The sequence below is a fragment of the Macrosteles quadrilineatus genome, unplaced genomic scaffold (assembly GCF_028750875.1).
Source record: "Macrosteles quadrilineatus isolate MER2022 unplaced genomic scaffold, UCM_ALF_1.0 Scaffold_3__2_contigs__length_128488019, whole genome shotgun sequence".
NCBI classification, from domain to species: Eukaryota; Metazoa; Arthropoda; class Insecta; order Hemiptera; family Cicadellidae; genus Macrosteles; species Macrosteles quadrilineatus.
Window position 1 is genome coordinate 114,009,103 of NW_026542596.1, and position 21,504 is coordinate 114,030,606.

Here is a 21,504-nt window from a genome sequence, read left to right on the forward strand (position 1 = left end):
TAACAAGACGACAAGATCGCGCCACTCATTCTACACTCATCTCCATTCATACTTGGCTTAAAATACCTACTATGTATGGTCGCCATTTCAATGAAAATTATTAAAAGTAAAGTATTAAAGTAAATATGTGTAACCAATTGAAAAATATATACAAAACCTTCTCAGAGTGTAACCATAAAAGATTTTTTGTTTCTTTCACTTGTAAAGGTAAGTCATGTTTTGAGGAGCAACGTTGTATAACATAACTTGGTAAAGTTGATGTTGTAAATAAGGCTAATTTACGGAAATCCTCAGTGGAAGCCAGGGGGAAGTGGCTGATTATATGTGTAAACTTTGTAGAGCTGAGCACTTGGCTGTCTAAACTCGCAGTCTGCGTGCATTCATTACATCAGTCCCTGAAACTCATCATCTCATGACGTCAGGCTAAGTTTGGGTACTTTTCTTGTACTATGTTTGTATCGTTCTCTCATTAATTTACCTCCAGTTAGGTTAAATTGGGTTTGTGATTGATCGTAGTAGGTTATATTTTGTTATGTTTAGTTTGTATTTGGTTCTAGGCTATATTAGGTTACGTCAGATTATGTCAAGTTCAGCTAGGTCATGTAAGGTCTGGGATAGGTTAGATCTGTTGGTTTTTATACAATCGGAAAGTAAATAGAAGAAACGTCTGATAACACTTAAAACATATATTTACGCTTATACTGTTACTCACAAGACGGTAAATATACAAAAAAGATGGTAAGTGGTGATCGATTTCGATTAGACACTCCAATCATCATCAGACCCAATAGGCGAATTACAAGAATCTTACAATCTACAAGACAGATAATTTGTAACAGTACATTAGGTAATGTTGTATTAGTTCTTGGGTTGGTAGAATTTGTTTTGGTAGGCTACGCCTAGTTACAATACTATTTTATGGTTGTTTTAAATGAATATAGTTTGGCTAAATACCTTTTGTTTGTAAAATAAGCTTGACTCGTACTTTTGATTTGCCAAAGTCAGAAAATGTATTGTTTATTGCTCAGATCATGAGTCTAGATTTTAAGAACAAATCACCATTTTCAGGTGTCGCCAAGCGATATGAACCGGGGCCAAAAATTTTATAATTGTATTGGATGTAAAATAAATCAAAGAGGATCAGGCTAGAGACATGGTAAATATATACTAGGGAATTATAAATTAATGGAAAAGAATTTTTAAATTAAGTGACATTCTGTAAGCTAAGTCTAAACAGCCTGTGTTTGATAGGCCAATCAAGAAGTTCCTCCTGAACAACATTTTTACGCTCTCGTTTAGATTAAGTGCCGGCAAGATGAATTCCACTTTTTCTGCCAGGGTTTACTTGCTCAGAATGTTTTAGGAAACAGTAAATGAGTCTTGTTGTGTTTTAATCTTCTTTTAAACTTTAGTTTTGTTTTGTGTTAGTTCTACAACAGAGGATTCTCTGTGTAGAATGGGCGATTGGTGAAGGTGTTGATTCCGGGTAAATTACTGTAGGCCTACTCATGTAATTGTGTCTTGTTATTTCTTTAAATTTGTAATTACCTGCTAGGGTGCTCAAATTATTTCAAGCACTCACTTAACAAAATTGCTGGGTAGCTGGGTGATTGATTATGTAAAAAATATATGTTTATATCTCTATATCTATGTCTATGGTGCTCGACTACTAACCTGTGTTGCATGGTGAATTTGGAATTGAGAAGTGTGCGTAGGGACGATACCCTTTGACAAAGTGGACGGTATCCATGGACTCATAGGACGGTATACTCATAGTAGATGCAGCAAAGACACAGAATTTACCTCTGTTTGATGTTCCAGCATGGTGACAAGAACCTAGAGAATGTGACACATGAGGAGGCAGTTGCCACACTGAAGGCTACACATGAGAGAGTGGTACTGGTGGTGGGCAAACTGGACCAAGTCTACCTGCCTCCCCCACCCCTCTCAGTCAGTCCTCAGCCTTGTGAGTGCATCTTTTGTAATTCTTTTGTATAATAAAAGTAGGATTCCTTCATAACTATAGCCGAGTGAGTGTGAAATCAGACAAGCTAAAGCTGTTAAAGTGAATCTGTTATTTACATCACAAGCAATTGCTCAGTAAAAACTATTTATTGATAGTGCATCGAGAAAAATACACAAATATAATAGTGGCACAAATTAAATTCATGTTAGAAGTACAGTATTCATTTTTCCACCAGTAATTACTAATGTCTAGATTTGTAATCTATAATATAAAAAACCGATTAGAACAATTTTTTTTACTCCCTCGACTCAAAGCGCAACACAGTTCTCATCATTATTGAAGACAGTTGTGGTACAAAACCACCCCTCTCTTTTGCTTCCGTACTTAATTGTAGTCGGTAATTTACTTCCAGTTTTAAAACCTCTTGATTTTATTTTCCAGCTGTCCAAAACTCTATCCACGCCTCGACCACACAACTGCAGCCCCCCACTCCCAGAGCAGTCAGTGTCGAAGATGTATCAAATAGGTGAGTCCTCTATTTGTCTGCATGTTGTATGATTTGTAACTGTATCCAGTTGACTGCATCATCTTTAAGAAATTTCAGCTTTCATCTGTTACCTCCTTAAGTGTGTGATCTCAATTTAACCATCAAATTACATTATCACTGTTTGATAACTATGATAAATAGCAAAGTGTATCCTATATTAAAAGGATCCTAAAAGACAGGTCAATAAATTACTTATTACTATCGGGAATTTCAGAGATTAAATTTTTTTTATCTGTAAAGTATCATAAATTAGTTATGATTTGACAAAAACATTAAACATTTTTTAATCCAACAATCTATTCATATCCATATCGTATTTGTAATACGAGTAATGGTTTTACGAAAGTTATTTTAGAGCAAGGAAGCCCCTCTATCAGAGACTAATAATTTTTCCCTACACCTTGGGATTTTTTGTTAATTATAGAAAATAGTAAATGTACAGTAACTGAAGTTTTAGTTCAACGGTCAGGTAAAGTGCTCTAAATTTTGCTAGTTAAACCCATTGTATGCGTTTATTTGAATTGTTTGGGTACTAGAGTATCATGATGCGGTTTCTGTCAATTATAGCCTAAATGTGCTGGTTTTGCAAACCAATCATTGTTTAAACTACAGTGCATCTCGTTGACACTAATTAGATTAGGTTGTTTCACATTGATGTTGTTTTATAACATTATCTTTAATTATCTTGATTTCTTTAATCTGGTTACACCGTCATTCCAACCAGATTATACAAAGACTCGTACTTAACATAACTAAACCGATATTTATCATGTGAACACTATATTTTCAAACGTTCTTAAACTTTGCCTACATGTTGAAAAATTAAATGAACCATTCAGTTTGGTTTGCCAAAGATTAAAAAAAGGTTCCACGATACTGCTATAATTAAGCTTGATTGTAGTCATGAACTATGCTGTGCATATTCTTTGAACCAAAATGTAGCCCAAGAATTATTTAACATAATCAAAATCAGCGAATAAAAATATAATTTTAGCACATAGCTTATTCAGGATTTCCATCACACCATTCCAGGATTCATGGTAACGCAGTACAACCTGCCAAGCACCTTTAACCATTAACAATTTCCACTAAGTAACTGTGTTTGCAAACGACACTCGGACGATTTATTTACTGTTAAACCATAAGAACCGAAGGTGAATAAATCTCTTGGAGCGTTTATTCACGGAGATATTAACAATAATATTTCAAAGTGCAAATGACAGCGTGGGCTCATGGCCAACGATACCGATGATGATAAAATACCTGGACGTTGAGTTTGGTTTTTGCGCGAGTGAAACCCTTGAGAGAAATTGCCACCCTGTGCTTGACACCGGAGCACCGTGTTTTTGCCAAGTTGCGATGTAACCTTTGGAAAATAAAAACCGGGAGGGACTTAATTACCTGGGCTGTCTTTTAAGGTTATGTTTGAGGTGGACCTTATTTTTTTCAATTTGAGAATCAGGTGAACACTTTATTCAGGTTTGTGTTACACTCCCATAGGCATTTTTTTTTTCGGTCAAAAGAACATTTTATTAAGAACAAAATTATTTTATTATAATAAGTTCTTGCATTGCCTTTACCTCGTGTGATGCAGTATAAGCCTAGTTCAATGTTTATTGTTTACCTGAATAACAATGCCAGCTCGGTCAAAATTGATATTTTAGTATTCCTCTCAACCCGCGAACAAAATGATATGAATTTAATTTACTCTCAGTAAAAAAACATTTATTTTATTTACTAACTAAAACATTTATGAAGTTTGTTTCTAAATCTAAGTCGAAGCCTTTTTTACTGTACATGATACTTTTCAATTTTTTAAAGAGGAAGAGAATTAATTCAAACTTAGTAAAAGTCTGATTAATGAGACAATAGTCCTTCCTTGGACTATGGATAAAATTGAAAAAAAATATATTGAAAACATAAGGCCTACAAGTACCGCACTCTCTAAGGATGATTTTTGGAACATGCTTGCCGGTAGCCGCTTTAGTGATGAGTTATGACAATCAAAGTCCTTTCCACTATCACAACTTTATAACAATAACAATATTGAAGATTTAATTTACTTCATTGATATCTAATCAATAAGAAGAAAAAATTCTTCTTTTTTCTTGTATTGAAAGTATAATATGTATAATTTAATAAAATTGCAATAGGTTTTCCGAACTCTCAATATATATTTTGAGTTAGGTTGATGCTAGGGTACGCTGTGTTAGATATCACAACAAATCAGCGACTCAGAGGCAATGTATCGGGAATTTATCGAACTGGAAGATGGATCAAGAGCTTGTTTGGAGTTTCCAAGTAAAAGTGTATTAAGGTCGGGTTAACGGGGAGTAGCAAGGAGTTTATCAAGTCTTGTTAGAACCCCTCTCCCTTGAGGCATGCTGGTTTCAACTTGTCGAAATTTCTTTAGAAAAACATAGGCCCTAACTATTAAATTGGCAAAGAATGTGTCTTGATTGAAAAAGTCTACAAACACCGTTATACATGTTTTTGTTTACTGCAAAAGGTGTTGTGCTATGCTTTGTCTCAGATTAAACGCTGCTTAAGAAAATTTCAATACAAGAAACCTTTTTGAATTTTGGTAATTCTTTTATTAGTTGATAGTTTCCTTTAATGATAATTAATTGGTGTTTTAGTCCAACTCATCCTCGAGAATGTATATTTTTTGTTGAAGTTAGTTATAGAAACAAATTTTAAAATAATTGTAATAGTATTCATATATATTATAATATTTTTTGTAGGCCTTTATCATGTTCATTTTAAATTTTTGGATTAACTTTGTTTTATTGTCAACATGTTTTTTTATGTGAATTTTTTTTAATAGATCTATTATCTGTAACCCTAAAATTGTATGTATTTATCTAGTTTTCATGTTAACTATATTGCAGTTTTTGGTCAACATTTTTTAATTAAGTTCTCTTAAGTTTCCTATTGTTAATTACAATAAATTTACTGGAAACTTTTTAAATTCTAAGATGTAGAAAATATTTGTGTTATATTCTTATGCACCCATACACTACGCCATTCATCTTTATACTTATTTTTAAACTCTTCAGTAATTAATAAATAGAACGCTACAATCAGCGAGCGTAGTTTACTATCAGACTATAATCAGGTGCCTTCAATATTGTGTTTACTATTTGCTTCACACTCGTGTTCTGCTATGTACCAATATCTAGTTGCAGGAAACTCAGGTAAACTACTTTTAAACTTTTTTTTGAACCACTTTATTTAAAACCTGATTTAATTTATTCTTATTTCTAAAATTGTTGCATCATGATATTTTTGTTACTTTTACCATTTTCCTTATCTCAGAAAAACTTGTAACATGTTCTAGTACCTTTTCCCAACTCAAAGAAAATTTATATAATAATAAAAAAATTAAATGATAAAAAACGTTTTAACTTAACAAGAAAATCATTGATTAAACTTTTCATCAACCTAGAGCTATTTAAAGTGGTAACACCTATGTCGCGCTGTATTCATCAACACCCGTATCATTTACTAGTAATCAACCCGGTTCCATTGATCGCTGTGATTGGCTGATCGTGGATCACAACATACCTGTAGTGTAGATAGACAGAGTATTTGGTTAACTGACAGCCGTGTTTTGTCCGATCAAAGCATTGATTGTGGCTTTCAAACAAATGAGCCCCTCTCCATCAGAGACCTCTCAATCGCTCACAGGTTGCTCCGAGTTCACCGGTCCATGTTGTGTATTTGTTTGGCCTTGTTTGTACACTGGGCTTGATTGATTTGTTTAATCTAATTAGATGTAGATTCAACAGAGTTCAACAATAAAATTAGATTGCTAATTCAAAACCTTGTTATATATTTATTGCAGGGCTGCATTTTTTTGTTTTTTTTTTTTTACTTGGATATGAAGTTTTATGTAACTGTGTTTTTTTTTCTGATTAAAGTAAAAACCACTAAAACGAATAGGGCTGAAATTGTACGTATGTCCTTTAAATTCTCTTGAGCTGTGGTACGGTACTATAGATTCTTAAAATAAAACTTAAATTACTTAAACTTATACTTTAAATTCTGTAGGCAATAGATGTTTAATGATTGTTTGGTTTTATTTTTTAACATAACTAATTTGTTTGAGGATGAATTTAAATATTTATCAATGCAAAATGATTAAACAGTTGTATAAATATTTAATATTTGTCAGACAACATTATACTCAAAATAACAATTAGTTCCTTTAATAAATAACAAAAAACATAATTACAATTTTCAATTTTGTAATTGATTTTCTCTGAGCCTGGGGGGTGGTTCAGCATTGTTTATGTTATTTTATTTATGCCCATAAAGCTGTTTTTTTTATATTCCTGCTAGGCTATAAGAATTAATAATTACAACATAAAATACTGTTTATTGATTGATATTCAAACACATTCTCTCTCTCTCCATTTGTAATTTTAATATATAACGCTATTTCAAAATATCACGTAGGAGATTTATTTGGAAATATTCCTTTTTGTACTTGAATTCTTCTTGTGGATTTTGTAAAAGCAAAAAGTTTATTTTATACTTTGATATTTAGTTATTTTTTTCCACCATATTTTAGTAACATTTTTGAAATAGTTCTTTTCCTTTATTTTCAAAAAATATTGTTCTGATGTGTTTTAATGTATCAACATTAGTTTGAAGAGCGAATTTCCCATATAGTACTGTAGCACTCATGGTAAGACCTGGACCCGGGACCAATTTACTTTTTGTTTTGAGGTACGTAGAGCCCAAAAACACCATCCGTTTGATTTCATATATTTATATATTATATGTGTGTGTGTCCGTTAGCTTGATTTAACTCAAGCAAATATGATCGGATTTTGAAAAATGTTAATACAATAATTTGGTATTCGAATAAGTTCAAGAACCAGCATGATCCGACTATGGGAACAGTGGTTTATGGTGTAAAAATTGGTTTTCCCCATTTTTGATCCCAAAAACATAGAATTTTGCAATTTTTTTCCAAACCATTTTGTAGAGCTCAAAAAACAAATAATGAAGTATATTGAAGCGTTGTTATGCGCCTAATAGTTACGGAGAAAATCACAAAGAATTGTAAATTTAAAACTCCTATGTTATTCTTACGGAGAATAAGTAAGTTGTTGTTTGCTTGTTTATGAACATATTTTGATCAAATTTGGAAAATGCATTTATTTCATACTAAGCTATTAACATTTTACAAAAAAAAACACTTACCCTCCCTTTTGCAACAAACCTAAGTACTTGCTAAAACTAATGCTATTTCAAAAAGAAATAAAAATGATATTTTTTAGGTGATATTATTGTGTAAATCCAAATGGAAATTCGCTTAGTCTGCAGGTTTGCTGCGGCAGGGGTATTGAAATAGTATATCTAGAACCTTATAAAACTCTGGATCTGTTCATTATAAGATTATCGAGATAAACATTTTTCTATGGAATTTTTCTGTGTATTATTTTAAAACGTTTAAGAAAAAAATAAAAACTACCATTTTACAGACCTGACCCCACCCTCCCATTGTACAATTAACTCTCAAATGTGTATTTGTATACCAACAATATTTGAATGTATCAGACACATTGAATTGAGTGGGAACCTTCTACTGGAGGTATGATGGGTCCAAAGGCACTACACTATTTGTGAAATTTATCTCTCCAAAACTGTTGAAACTCCATGGCTATGTTCAACCCCACATTGATCATCTACCCGGTTTACAGTTCAATATCGGCTCTACTGATGGCGGATATAAACAGCGTTGACTGATATCGCACGTTACCCTTTGTAGGGCAACTCAGTGCTGTATCTGGCCAATACAACTTTGTGGTTACGTCCATGTTGCATCGCAAGTTTAATTGACAATCTGGTCGTTCAAATGGATGCAATCAGTTTGGTTGTTTTATTAGCCTGTTTGTGGATTGCAGTTTGCATGTACAATTGTGTTTAATCTGTTTTGACGTACAGAGTTAATTTAAATTTGCGTGCATTTAATTTCTGTTGTTAAATTCATAATGTACTTAGGACAATTCATAAATGACAGCAAACTATTAAGGCACGTTCAAAAGCGGTATCTTGAAACTTTCCAGTGAAAAACTTCAAACCTCACACAATGCTCGACATCAGTGGGAATCATAAAGTAAAAGTCAAAATTTAATAAGAGAAGATTACACAACCAATTAATAGCATACAGATTTGATTGTAGTTGGAACCGGAGCCAATTTAAATATACCTCATTAAAGGCAATAGAGTCGAGGTTTATATTGTTCAATAATAGATTTTTCTGAATTTAATGTTTTTTAGTATCAGCATCAGAAATACTTTATTCATGATTTGCAAAATGGTGCTAATAATATTGTTAGTTCTCCTTAAATATTAAACCAAATTACTCATTTTAAGAGCTGAATGATTTGTAATCACTTTTCTTTTTAAATTTTAATCTCTTTAGATTATTGTTTACTGTCACAAGATCTTTTGGCGGAGAGTAAAAGAACCTATTACATGCAGTAGCAGGTTCTTCATTACACAGAACTCTAGAACAGAAATAGCTAGTGTTTATTATCTTATTTTTCCACGCGTGAATGCCAATTTTGGTGAGAATCGCATTACCCATCCTCCCTGTGATTTGGCACCAAAGATGAAAAATTAACTACTTTCAAGTTCCATATCTCGCTTAGTATTCAAAATAAAATTTTTTTTTATAAATTTGTACCTCTAATTTTTAGTTCAATTAAACAATAACAAAAAATCAGACATGAAAATTTTTTACCAAACCCTCTTAGCTCCTATTCCACGTCCATTCTTTGTTTTCATCATTTATGTATTACTTTTTATTTACCCATACCAGTATATCTAAAGTATTAGACAGATTAGCTATATCTCGGATGAAAAGGATGTACTGTGATTGTTTAAATCAATACAACTACTTTAAATCTCATTATAACAGTGGGTGAGAAGTAGTGTCTAGTGTGGAAGTGTTGATATCTCACCTGGCTAGTGTTAGTGAGTGAGTGAGTGTGAGGAAGTGAGGCTCCCACATGGAATATTAATCAGTATCAGGGCTTGAGTAAGTCTATAGTGAAGGCCGAGCAACGTGGGCCAGCTTGGCAAGCCCACCAGTCAGTTTGTGTCGTAGTTGCTGTCAGTATGGTGTTGTTTGTGTAGTTACTGTGTAGTTTGTGTTGTGTTTTGGTCTCGCCATGGTCAGATGGTGTGTCAATGCCGGTGACCGTTCTTCCGTGTTTCTCGGCGGGTAATTATGAATTTTTAAATGGTTTTCAGTAATTTCAATAATTTATTTACAATATGGACCAAACTTGTTTGTAGGTAGAATTTTAAAATCATAAATAGCAATGATTAATATTTTTGCAAAAATAGTGAATATTTGTATATTCATCATTTCTAAGGCAATTTGTGGTAGGCCTATACTCTTATTTTAAACAGTGTGTTCAGTGTTAAATTTAATTATTAACTTATTTTGATTAATTATTAATTATTTAACTTACTTTTAACTGTATTACTGTAAAATTCCCTTCTACTATTACTGAGTGGCCATTGAGCACCTCAGTGTGCGTAAATGCATCTTTACCTCCTCCCCATAAAAAAAAAATAAATAAAATAAAAACTGTAAAATTCCCTTTAATCAAAACTATATTATACTCATAAGGTTGACGCTGACTCCTATTTGTGTAGATAGTGTTTTGTTGTTTACTAATTTTATTTATTGTCGTTAAACTAACTTTAAATCTAATTAAATGAATATAGCAATGTTTTCTAAGCTATTGCTTGTCCTGCGGAATTTGAACTAAGGAGTAAAGCACAAGTTCTGAAATTAATCCAAAAAATAAAAAGAAACATTTAGTGATATCAACTCAAATCTTCACTAACAGATCAAATGAGGCTGCAGATTGTCATCGGAATGAGTAGTCTATTTTCTCCCTACGAAGTCATTAGTAAGACTTAATAGTAATCATGTTTTATAAATATTTTTATATACTTGTACAATTTACCAATTGGATATAATAAGTTGTAAAAAAGTGAATCTTGAATCTACTGCGACTAATATCTAATATTACCTCTAACCCACTTAAGTTTTTCCATCTTGGTTTTCCAAGATTGAGTTATCCTCCGTCCTGGGATTTAGCTTATTTTTCTCCATTAATTGGGTTTAAGCAGCCAATCAGCGCCCTACGTAATTCCATTACTTGATTCCCATCTTCCTTATTTTCCGTCTTTTTATTATTGAATTGGATCTCTATTTTATGATTAAAATTTATATAAAAAATTAGAAGGTTTGAAAAGTACCAAAACATATTTATTAGCCTAATGCATTAAAGCTAGTAGTAGCTTGAACCTAACGCTTTTCTTTAAAATTTAAAGGGTTTTTATAGGTGAAGATTTAAAAAAATACCTATACATAAATATACAGAGATTGTTAGCTAATATTTGGAATGAAATTTTGTGCAAATAACATATAAATACACTATAATAAGCTATTTCATATCTAATAAGACATTTTTGTATGATATGCATTCATTAATATTTAACTGTCTTTCTTTCAAACTTAAAAACCACATAAAATACAGCAGGAAACCCCCTCCAAATATTTATATTAAAGATCAGGATATCACACACAATTTATTCCCTGAAAGGAACCTAATCCTGTCATAAAAAAGGATTTGGCAGATTTTTCGCTGGATATTGTGCGGAATAAAGATGAAAGTGTAATCATCCGCCCATTCGACGGCATAAAGAGATTGATATCCTATAAGTAAATAATGGAATCAAGTTGGATCTTGGTTGAACTGGTGCGATTTTTCCCACCGTCTAAGTTTTGACAGTGAACAAAGCTTTGAGGCCATAATCGGATTGTTGGATACAAAAGGAAGACGAGTTCTGATTTACCGTAGGATGTCTCATTGTTTTATGTACTGTAAAAATAAACTGTTTTTTATGTAAACAGATAACTTATCCAAAATCATATGTCCCAGTTAACCTAAGTGGTTTCTGACATACATAAATTTTCTAAAAGTTATAGTATAAGTTTTTAGTTTTTAATTTATAGTTTTGTATTACTGTTTATATTTTTTAACTAAATAAAATACCTGAATGAAAAAAACACAGTTGGCACTTGATAATTCGACTCTTTACAGTCCGACACACTTGAAATCAGACCACACTATTGAGTCAGCTGTCTCCAGAGTTCTGGAATTTTATTTGTATTTTTTATTTCATAAACATTTCCAAAACTAATTAGTTTAACCCCAAGTCATTGAAGAGTAAGTTTATGGTAGGGAGATTTATTCGTATTAATTCTGGTTGACTTTTTAAATTTTTTAAATATACTTGGTAATAGTTCATGGATATTAATTATATTTGTTGGAGCCACCGCTGTAAAATTGATTTGTACACTAACTGGTGTCCACAAATTTTCAAGTGAACGTCCCCAAGTCAAGGCAGGCTTCAGCTTAGATTTTCTAACTTCAGCTTAGATTTTCTAACTGGTAGTGTAATTAACTTTGTCTCACAGTTAAAGGGAACTGTCTCGTGGAGTTATTTATTGTCATATGTTTTCTCTCTGTGTAAAACCATCAAATTATTCCATGAAATAGAAATCTGCATGATGCTACTGTCTTACAGAATTTTCTCTTTTGTGCAACTGGTGATTTATTGTTCATTGATTGTGATCTTTATTCTTTACAAAGGATTTTATACTTGAAGAAATATTGGTTTATGATTCATCTTTTACACTGTTATTAGAGGGGAGTTGTTCTTAAGGGAGTGTTGGACAGTTCAGTTCCATGGTTTTAGAAACTTGCCATTATCAGGTGTGCTTAACAGATACGTCTATGAAAACCCTAATGATCAAGGACCTGGGACCTGTGTTTAACCATCTAAAAGCTGACTTTTCCGAAATCTTTAGATTTTAATTACTCAGCAACCCAGATATGAAATGTTGTACAAACCTTTACAATTAATTGTGTTTGGGAGACAATACAATGAATAATATGAATAATTACTAATATTGACAATTTATCACCAGTAAATTTGTATTGCATAAGTGCAAAATATTCTCTAAAGCATTTTCCCTTGGTGAATTTCAACCTTAGGATACAATAAATAAAATAACAACCTACCCTAAACTATGTGACCATAGACTTTTAGTTTAGGTCTACTAAGTAAGTAATAAAATTGCAAATTTATTTTCCAAGAATTTGAATAAATTTAATTAAGCATTACTCTATTATTTCACTTTAAATAATACAATTATAATACTTAACTCGTAATTTAAAAAATTGAGTTTTCAGCTAAGGTATTGATATGATTAAAGCTGTTTTGTAATGAAAAAATTCTGAATATGGTATTGAAAATTCTGAGTACAATAGAATCACTGTGGGAATGTTCTGGGCCAAAATTGGGTGACATAACAAACATGAGGTTGTGTTGAGATGAAAGTCATCAAGTGTGTTGTGTGATGCTAAGAATGCAGTTCACTTGTGATGGAAGTACTTTGATCATGCTAAACACACGGTTTCAACTACCATACTTGGGTTAGGCTGTAGATTGGCTCAGGATAGTGGATGACATAACAAACATGAGGTTGTGTTGAGATGAAAGTCATCACGTGTGTTGTGTGATGCTGAGAGTGCAGTTCACTTGTGATGGAAGTACTTTGATCATGCTAAACACACAGTTTCATCTATCATACTTGGGTTAGACTGTAGATTGGCTCATGATAGTGGATGACATAACAAACATGAGGTTGTGTTGAGATGAAAGTCATCACGTGTGTTGTGTGATGCTGAGAGTGCAGTTCACTTGTGATGGAAGTACTTTGATCATGCTAAACACACAGTTTCATCTATCATACTTGGGTTAGACTGTAGATTGGCTCATGATAGTGGATGACATAACAAACATGAGGTTGTGTTGAGATGAAAGTCATCACGTGTGTTGTGTGATGCCGAGAGTGCAGTTTACTTGTGATGGAAGTACTTTGATCATGCTAAACACACAGTTTCATCTATCATACTTGGGTTAGGCTGAAGATTGGCTCAGGATAGTGGATGGTTCACAATTAACCCTCGAAAATTCAATTTAAAAATTGTATTTTGGGGACAAAAATAAACTAGACAACTATTATAAACCAAAACAAACAGCTGGCGTACATCCAATATTTCAAAAGTCATTAAATACGCCTAATTAAGTGACCTTTAAGTCCCTTTGGAGGCTAATATTTTTAATAAGTTTCACACCCTTCCAAAATTCCAAGAACTTCATTCGTGTATGCGTTTGTGCCACTTGAGGTTTCTGAAATGTTTCTGTTCCTTATTAGCGTCGTATACAACAAGCAATAATGGGTGTGTAACTGTTTCGTGCTGTAGATTTATTGAGAAAAAACCTTTTCTGCGTTTTCATCCCGTTTTGTATCGTAGGCACAGCATCTTTTAATAACACTGCTTCAAACTGTAAGGTTTTGCAAATCATTGCTTGGATAAAAAATCAGACCACTAGAACGCCTGTCACACTGTAAAAATCCGTACTCAAGCACAACACCGAAACACAGACAGGCTTCAATTCAAAACCGAAAGCGCTAAAATAAAACGTTAATGAAAAAAATTACTCAATCATGGAAAAGTAAAAGAAGAGTGTTTACTATGGAATCAGTGATCAGTGACCATGAAGTGGCATCATTACCACGCGCAATGGTTATTCTTGGACCTCCGACATGGATGTCTGTCAAGGTCTGAGGGAGTGTCGCTTGCTTCTTGACTACGGAATGTCGATCTTCTATCAGGTTCTTACAGAATAGCTGGGTGGAAACAACACTGTCACTGTGTCTTGTTCTGTGGTCATGGTTTGTCGTGTTTATTTGTTTAGAACGGGCCGAGTCCGACCTCTGGTCTTGTTTTTTAATCTAAAGTTGACTTATATTTATGTAGGTTAATTGGGTTCTATTGTAATCTAAAACAATATCGCACAATAAGTGCGCATGTATCTTTGTGTACAACCATTGAGGTTACAACGTAAAAAGTATCTTTAGCCGAGCTTCAAAGATACTTGAAGATTGAGACACTACTACGGTGAAAGGACGCAGAAGAGAATAATGTGGTATTTAGATCTACTGCGGTGAACAGTTACACACCCATCATTGAACCAACTAATCCCAACTGTACAGTTTCGTTCTGTTCTTTTAGTGCAATTCAATCATCAAAGTAGCAGAATATAATTGGTAACTTTGTAAAAGTGTGAAAAGGTAAATTAAAAATAGAGGAAATATAAACATTGTGTGGTTTTTTACTTCCAAGCGATATTCAATAACGTTTAACTTGTTAGTGTGTCGATCGACTGTAAATCTTTCAGAAAATTTTGATACAAATAACTGTTTGTTTTCTGGTAAAGTGAATATTAAAATAATATTTTTTTATGCTTGATAACATAAGAGCCACCCGCAGGTGCTGTACTTAGATAGGCAATTAGTCCGAAAATCAGAGATGCGGAACTATTTTTATCAGTTCGACAGAAAATGTTCGACCCACCATTACATAAATACATGATTACTACTGCATCCATAATCGCTCCAATTGTGACTTATAAACCTGACCTAGAGCCCAAATTAGACGTAGTTCGTCACATTTACATAAACATCTTACAATCGCATTAGCTGTAACGAAACCCAACTCATATTCTATACAAAAAGTTAGAACAAACCGAAACCGGATCTTTTGAAGTCCGCGAAGTTTGTGTCTTGCGATTGAAAAGAAACAATGGAGCCGTTAATTGTCCAGTGTTGACTTTTAGTCTGGTCTACTGTTGCGGCTGGGTAACGCCCTCACTCACACACACACACACACATGGCTACATTGTAACACTAAACACATGGTCGAGGCGTGGGCCTCCATGTAAAACGCCCAGTTTCTACAGACTTCATCAAGAGGCCCACATAATGTTTTAAAGTCCACGGCAGTTTTGGAATAGTATATTTCGTACCTAGGGCCGAAAATGAGGTTTTGCTGGCTCGAGATCATTTTTTACGAAGTTGAGAACTTAAAACGATCGAGAGCTGCAAACCCCTTTCGGCCCGTATTACGAACGCTATTTTTAGCCACACTATAGAAAAGTGAGAAAATATAATACAGTATGCACACTAAATAACAGTCATCACAACTGCAACCTTAAGGTTGTGTGAAATATTTATAAGAATCAGTAAAAATAATAATACTAGTTGCTAAGCAGTGGTAACAATAAAACAAGTTTATTGCAATGCATTTTGATACAGCTTGTGTATTAAATATACAAAGTAAATAAGCGATCAGCTGATTTTCTGCCCTAGGGATGCAAAAACCTGTTCGGTCCCCAAATGACGATTACATCTGGAATGGACAGCAATACGCAGGGCTAGAGTTATACATGTATACATATACATGTATATCTGTAGCCCTGAGCAATACGTAGCTTTCAGCCAACGTTTGTAAAACGGCTAAAAACATCGTAGTGTGGTGAAAATACTATTTTGAAGTCGTATCCAATAGTTATTGTTTAAGAATTTATTTTTACAAATAAAATTATAACCCTACATCTGTTTTTTTAATTGATGTGATCATTATATAGATGCTGGATGTGATTGTGATGGTTTTGAATCTTACAAAACTCGCTCCCGTCGGTAGTAGTGTAAAGTGGTGTCTATCCCGTTCATCTACGCAAACCGGAACCTTCCTCCGGTTAAATTTAAAATACACTATATTTTAATTTAAGTAGTTTCATGGATGTTGCTAAGCATTTATCGATGTTTCTGTATGTCAGACTGTATGTTTGTTTGTAAGCCCGTATCTATATAACCCTCCGTGAGCCGTGTCTGTGCTCTTGACACGGTCGTGACGTCCTTGTGATGTTCCCACTGATGAATTTAATTGATGCTCTTGCCAATTAATTATCATTTAATTACCCGTTTCAGTCTCGTCGTCGCAGGTTTGCAATAATTTATTGCCACGTCGCTTTCACTTCTGATTAAATTGTTGAGGATTCTTCCACTTCACCTTGTGATTTGATTTATCGTAATTGGTCGGATATAAAATATACTGTATAATAAAGGGATACACAATATCATATTCCAAAGTGTTGTAAACAACTATCATATATTATTTGATTTTAGCGAATTTCCCATATAGGGAATAGCTATTACCGTAGTTCTCATGGTAAGACTTAGTCCCGGGACCGATTTACTTTTTCATTTTGATGCCCCTAGAAGCCAAAAACACCATCCGTTCAAATTCATATATATATATATATGTGTCCGTTAGCGCGATAACTCGAGCAAAAATGATCCGATTTTGATGAAATTTGGTAAAAACGTGTAAACCTACGTTTATTCGAACGAGTTCGCGAACCAGCATAATCGGACCATGGGAACGGGGGTTTATGGGGGGTTTTATGGGGTAAAAATGGGTTTTAAAATGGGGTTTTCCCATTTTTTACCCTGAAAACAAAAAGATTTGCAATTTCTTTTTAAACCATTTTGTAGAGCTTAAAAAAGAAATAATTTAGTATATTGAAGCGCAGTTGTATGCCTAACGGTCACGGAGAAAATTCAAAAATAGTGTAATTTTAAATTCCTATGTTATTCTTATGGAGAAAATGAAAACTGTTGTAGTTTACTTGTTTATGGATATATGTTGATAAAATTTGGCAAATTTATTTATTTTATCCTATACTATTGACGTATGGCCAAAAAACACTTTTTACCTTCCCCGTAGCAGCAAACCTAAGTACTCGTTAAATATAATGTTACTTAAATTGGGAATAGCCTAAATATGTCAGTAATAATGTAATCAGACATGTTGAAATTTGCTCAGTCTGCAGGTTTGCTGCGGCGGGGGTATTTATACAAGTTAAAGGCAATTTTGATCTTATGATTTATCCAGGGTTACATCCGGGTCTATAGAGTTATCATACATAACGATTGTTGTATACAAATCTTTCTATACATTTTTTTCTCGAGTTCGAAATATCTGTTTTGATATGCGTCTTATATCTACTGTCTCTAGGATGGTTTTGGATTTCAAATAAAGATTACGGATATATTTTTTGTTGTGAATCAGAACAAGTTTGGAGGAATTTAAAGTATTTTCCCCAACCTCTCAATATCCATAAAAAAATGTATACAAACTACTCGGTCGCAAATTGCAGTTCAATCCACTTACGAAGCAGATGTCTTTAAAACGTAATCGTTGAATACATTACTGTGATTAACATGTCGATGTAATTGATGTTTTGGTGCTTTTAGATTGCAAAAACAGCTTCAATTAAACTAATTACATCAACCGATAACGTTTTGACATTTCGCGGATTTTTAAATAACAGAGTAGATGACAATCATTAATGACTAGCGGTAACAAATGTTACTCAAATAGAACACAGAACGAGATTCTTTCAGAGTGTGATTGTTTAATTTCTCCTTTATCTCTTAATGTTTGGTTATATTGCAGAGAATGTTGTATACAAGATGGTATAGTATACAATTAGTTTTCACTTTGACTTGGTTAAACAGTTGGCATATTTGTCAGCAATTTAAAACCACAGAAGATCTCTGTCGATTGCTCAATTCACTTCGTTCATTTTTGTTCCAAAACTGGCTACCGTTTTAACACGGGATTGAAAAGTATACTTTCATCATCAGCCTAAGGTATAAGTTGCATTATATGTTTTATTAAACACGTTTCTTAACGACGTAACTGCTTGTTTGAGGTGTTAGATGCTTTTTGTAACAATTTGTTAATTTCCATCGTGATAGTATAGTGATCATCTTATCACTTATCTTACTATAATATTATAAACGGGCTCCGCCCCAGTGGCTCTGGAGTTTCCCATGTTAACCTTATGAGTAATCGTATTTAAAAGGAATAAAAGAATTGTGTCAGCTGTTTCAACTACACAAGTTGGTTCTATGATATACAATAGCATTAAAAAGTTACAAGGTTTACCAACAGGGTGCAGTACTATTATTTTTTACATTTATGACAACAGCTATCCTATTAAGGCCATAAAGGTAAAATAAGGCTTATGTGTAACTATTTTATCAACAGATGTAAAGATCAAAATGTTTCTATTTCGTGTTCTCTTCCCGTTGCAAAGCACGGGTACAACAGCTAGTCTATCATATTTAGTGTGTTGTTCCTTGCCAAATGAAGGCGGGATCCGATGTCAGATTTTGAAGCGTTGCTAACTAAAGATTTTCTAATGGATGGAAGAAGGTTTTCGACATTCTTTTCCTAACATTGATTTAACATTATGGACAATGAATAATCAATATGATACACCAATACCCGTTTTAATGCCACCATGGCAAACAAGCATGCAGTAATGCAGTGATGCAGAACAGTTACCACAGTAACAGTACCCGTGTCGACTGAGCATGAGCTGAAACAGTTCGGTGTGAACAGTTTGTGTACGCACGCGCCCGAGGACCGTTGGTAGGCTATCGCGCGAATAATTCATTAGATCCCTACGAAACGGGTACGGACAAAACGCTAGTTGGATAACAATCTTTTTCGTCATACCGCAGCAAATACAGCCGTACATACGTTGCAGGTCTAGACACAGAAAACATACTACTATAACCCAGAATGCCAACCGCATGGTAAAAAGCATTAAGTACTTTGAGAGAGCTTTGCCTGTCAATTCTTAGGCAGCGCCACCAGCGTTGCTATGCTGAGTGCGCTGGTTTTCTGTGGTCTAGAGAGCAACTATGAGTAAACGGCCTATTTAATCCCTAGGGAGTAAAAATCAGCCGTTGTATACCTCGATTGCAAGCAATAGCACTTATCGAGACTATGCATCGATCTATTTTTTTTATTTTTCGAGACTAATAATTCGATTAAAATCTAAAAAAAAAATAAATTCTAATTTTTTTTAATGTATTAATTCGAGACTATGCATCGATCGATATCCTCGGTTGTAGCTTATTACTGCATTCTTGTAAATGGTTCGACATATCGATAGTAAATTTTAACATACATACACAATCGTAATACATACTAAACGGCTGCTTATTTTAATTAGCAACATTGAAATTAAGTTGGAAGTTGTTTTGAAAGGTCATGCATCTTTACATGAAAAGTATTTTCGTTTTTTAACTTTGAGTAATGTTGCAATATAGCGAAAAATATAGTTCATCACACGGGCAAAAGTGGTTTTTTAGCCCTTGCTCATTTCCCGATAGAGGTGAAACCGAGGAACGGAAAATCAGTAAATCACCGTTTGTATTCTATGTTTAAATAATGTTACTCTAGTCAACTAAATCTTAAAATTGATATACTGTATTACGAAATATTCAGTTTTTGCGAGTAGAAAAGTTTTTTGAGTATAAAAGAGAATGAAACAGTCTGTGGATTAACGCGGGATAAAGGGAAAATAAAGCGTTTAGGCTGAAGGCTGAGGGAGTCTGAAATCCAGGCTATCCATCTTGTGTCTGTCTCCCTGCATCTGTATCTGTGTTGTTAGAGTGGAAAAACGCTACGTGGACTGTCGAGGAAATATACGGGGTTATTTATGAAATGTTGTTGACAGTTATGTATTTTTAATATGAATATTCGGATGTTTGGAACGGAATAGGGTGAAATTTGGAACTAAAGTGCACACTTATAATTGTTTGTTCCGTGTGTTACAACCATTGAGCCTAGTTTGTTTGAACTATAAAAAATAGCCATTACAGTGCTCATAGGTTTATATTCTTTCATTAGCATAATCAGTTACGATGGGGAGCGAGTTGGTCTAGTGGTTGAGCGCGGGACTCCGGTTCCTGGGGTTTCGAGTTCAAATCCCGCTAAATCACCAATGGATTTTATCTAAGTGATAATGCCGTAACCCCTAGGTCTAGCCTGAAGTAATGTTTAAAACATTCCGGGTTCGTGCCTAGCGTCCTAGGACAAAAAAATAAAATTAGCACAATCAATGGTATAGTACCTATTGATGTCTGTTTCTGTATGTGTTTGTTACGGGAGAATTCAACAACCACTTAACTAGCTAAAATGTTACATGTTATCATAGATACATACTCCCTTCGTAGATTTATCATCCTTATGGAACAACTGAAGCCAATTTTATTGTTAGTTCTGTCCGGTGCACTGTATAGGTCGTGTTTTGTTTACGATTTGTTTCTTGTTATTTCAGTCATTTAAACCCTGTTTAACCAAATAAAACAATCTAACCATAAACAATAACTCGTTATCTAGTTATATAGTCAAACCGTAAGGCACAAATCATGGAATTAACTCTAAAAAATAGAAACAAAATGTCTTCCAGTCAGTGTCGCCGGACATGAACTAGACACGAAACAATAGCTTTAAAATTTACAATGGAATGAGAAGTCTACTTGTGTTGGTTAGTCTATGATATTATCATACAACTTTCATTATATTATAGTTGAACCAAGGGAAATTTAGTCAACTAAAATGATTACAGTACTAGTTTCTAGTAATAGAGATTATTGATATTTTTGTCATTGGTTTGGTACACCTGTCTAGGAACTAAGATACCCAAACATGATTAACTGAAAAAATTAGGATTTCTTACAAAATAACCAAGTAACATACATAATCGTGACAAATTTTTCCGAATAAAACCACACTATTTTGGGATTTAAAAAATAAACCCTTAAATAAATACACTACAGTACAAGCTAATCAAAACAGTATAGAAAATGTACACGAAAAGAAGAGACCTTATAATGAGCAGAGTTTTGTAAAGGAGAAAACGAGACAGAATTAGGAGGATTAACTGTGAAGAGGCAAAGAAAAATAGAGCGTTTACGGAAAATCCTGAGAGCTTTGCTGTAAAATGCTGCGTCCTTCGTATTGCTACGCGGAGACTTTGTTGTCCTTTTGTTGTGGACTCGTGAAATTATGTTTTAAATGGATCGTGCAAGAGATTTGACGTAAAAATCCTTATAAACCTTATCCTGTTGAGTATTCCATTTGACTTTGGATAAAACAGAACGTCCCGT

At 33.6% G+C, this 21,504-nt stretch overlaps 1 protein-coding gene across 13 annotated transcripts in view; it reads left to right on the plus strand.

The window, feature by feature from the left end:
• The window catches only part of LOC128991111 (disks large 1 tumor suppressor protein-like), a 429,939-nt gene that overhangs the window by 361,633 nt on the left and 46,802 nt on the right, over positions 1 to 21,504 (plus strand). For all 13 annotated transcript variants that reach the window (XM_054413854.1, XM_054413856.1, XM_054413843.1 and 10 more), the window contains 2 exons: positions 1,822 to 1,966; positions 2,408 to 2,492. In XM_054413854.1, the coding sequence (XP_054269829.1) occupies positions 1,822 to 1,966; positions 2,408 to 2,492 (230 nt within the window). The remainder of the gene's footprint in view (positions 1 to 1,821; positions 1,967 to 2,407; positions 2,493 to 21,504) is intronic.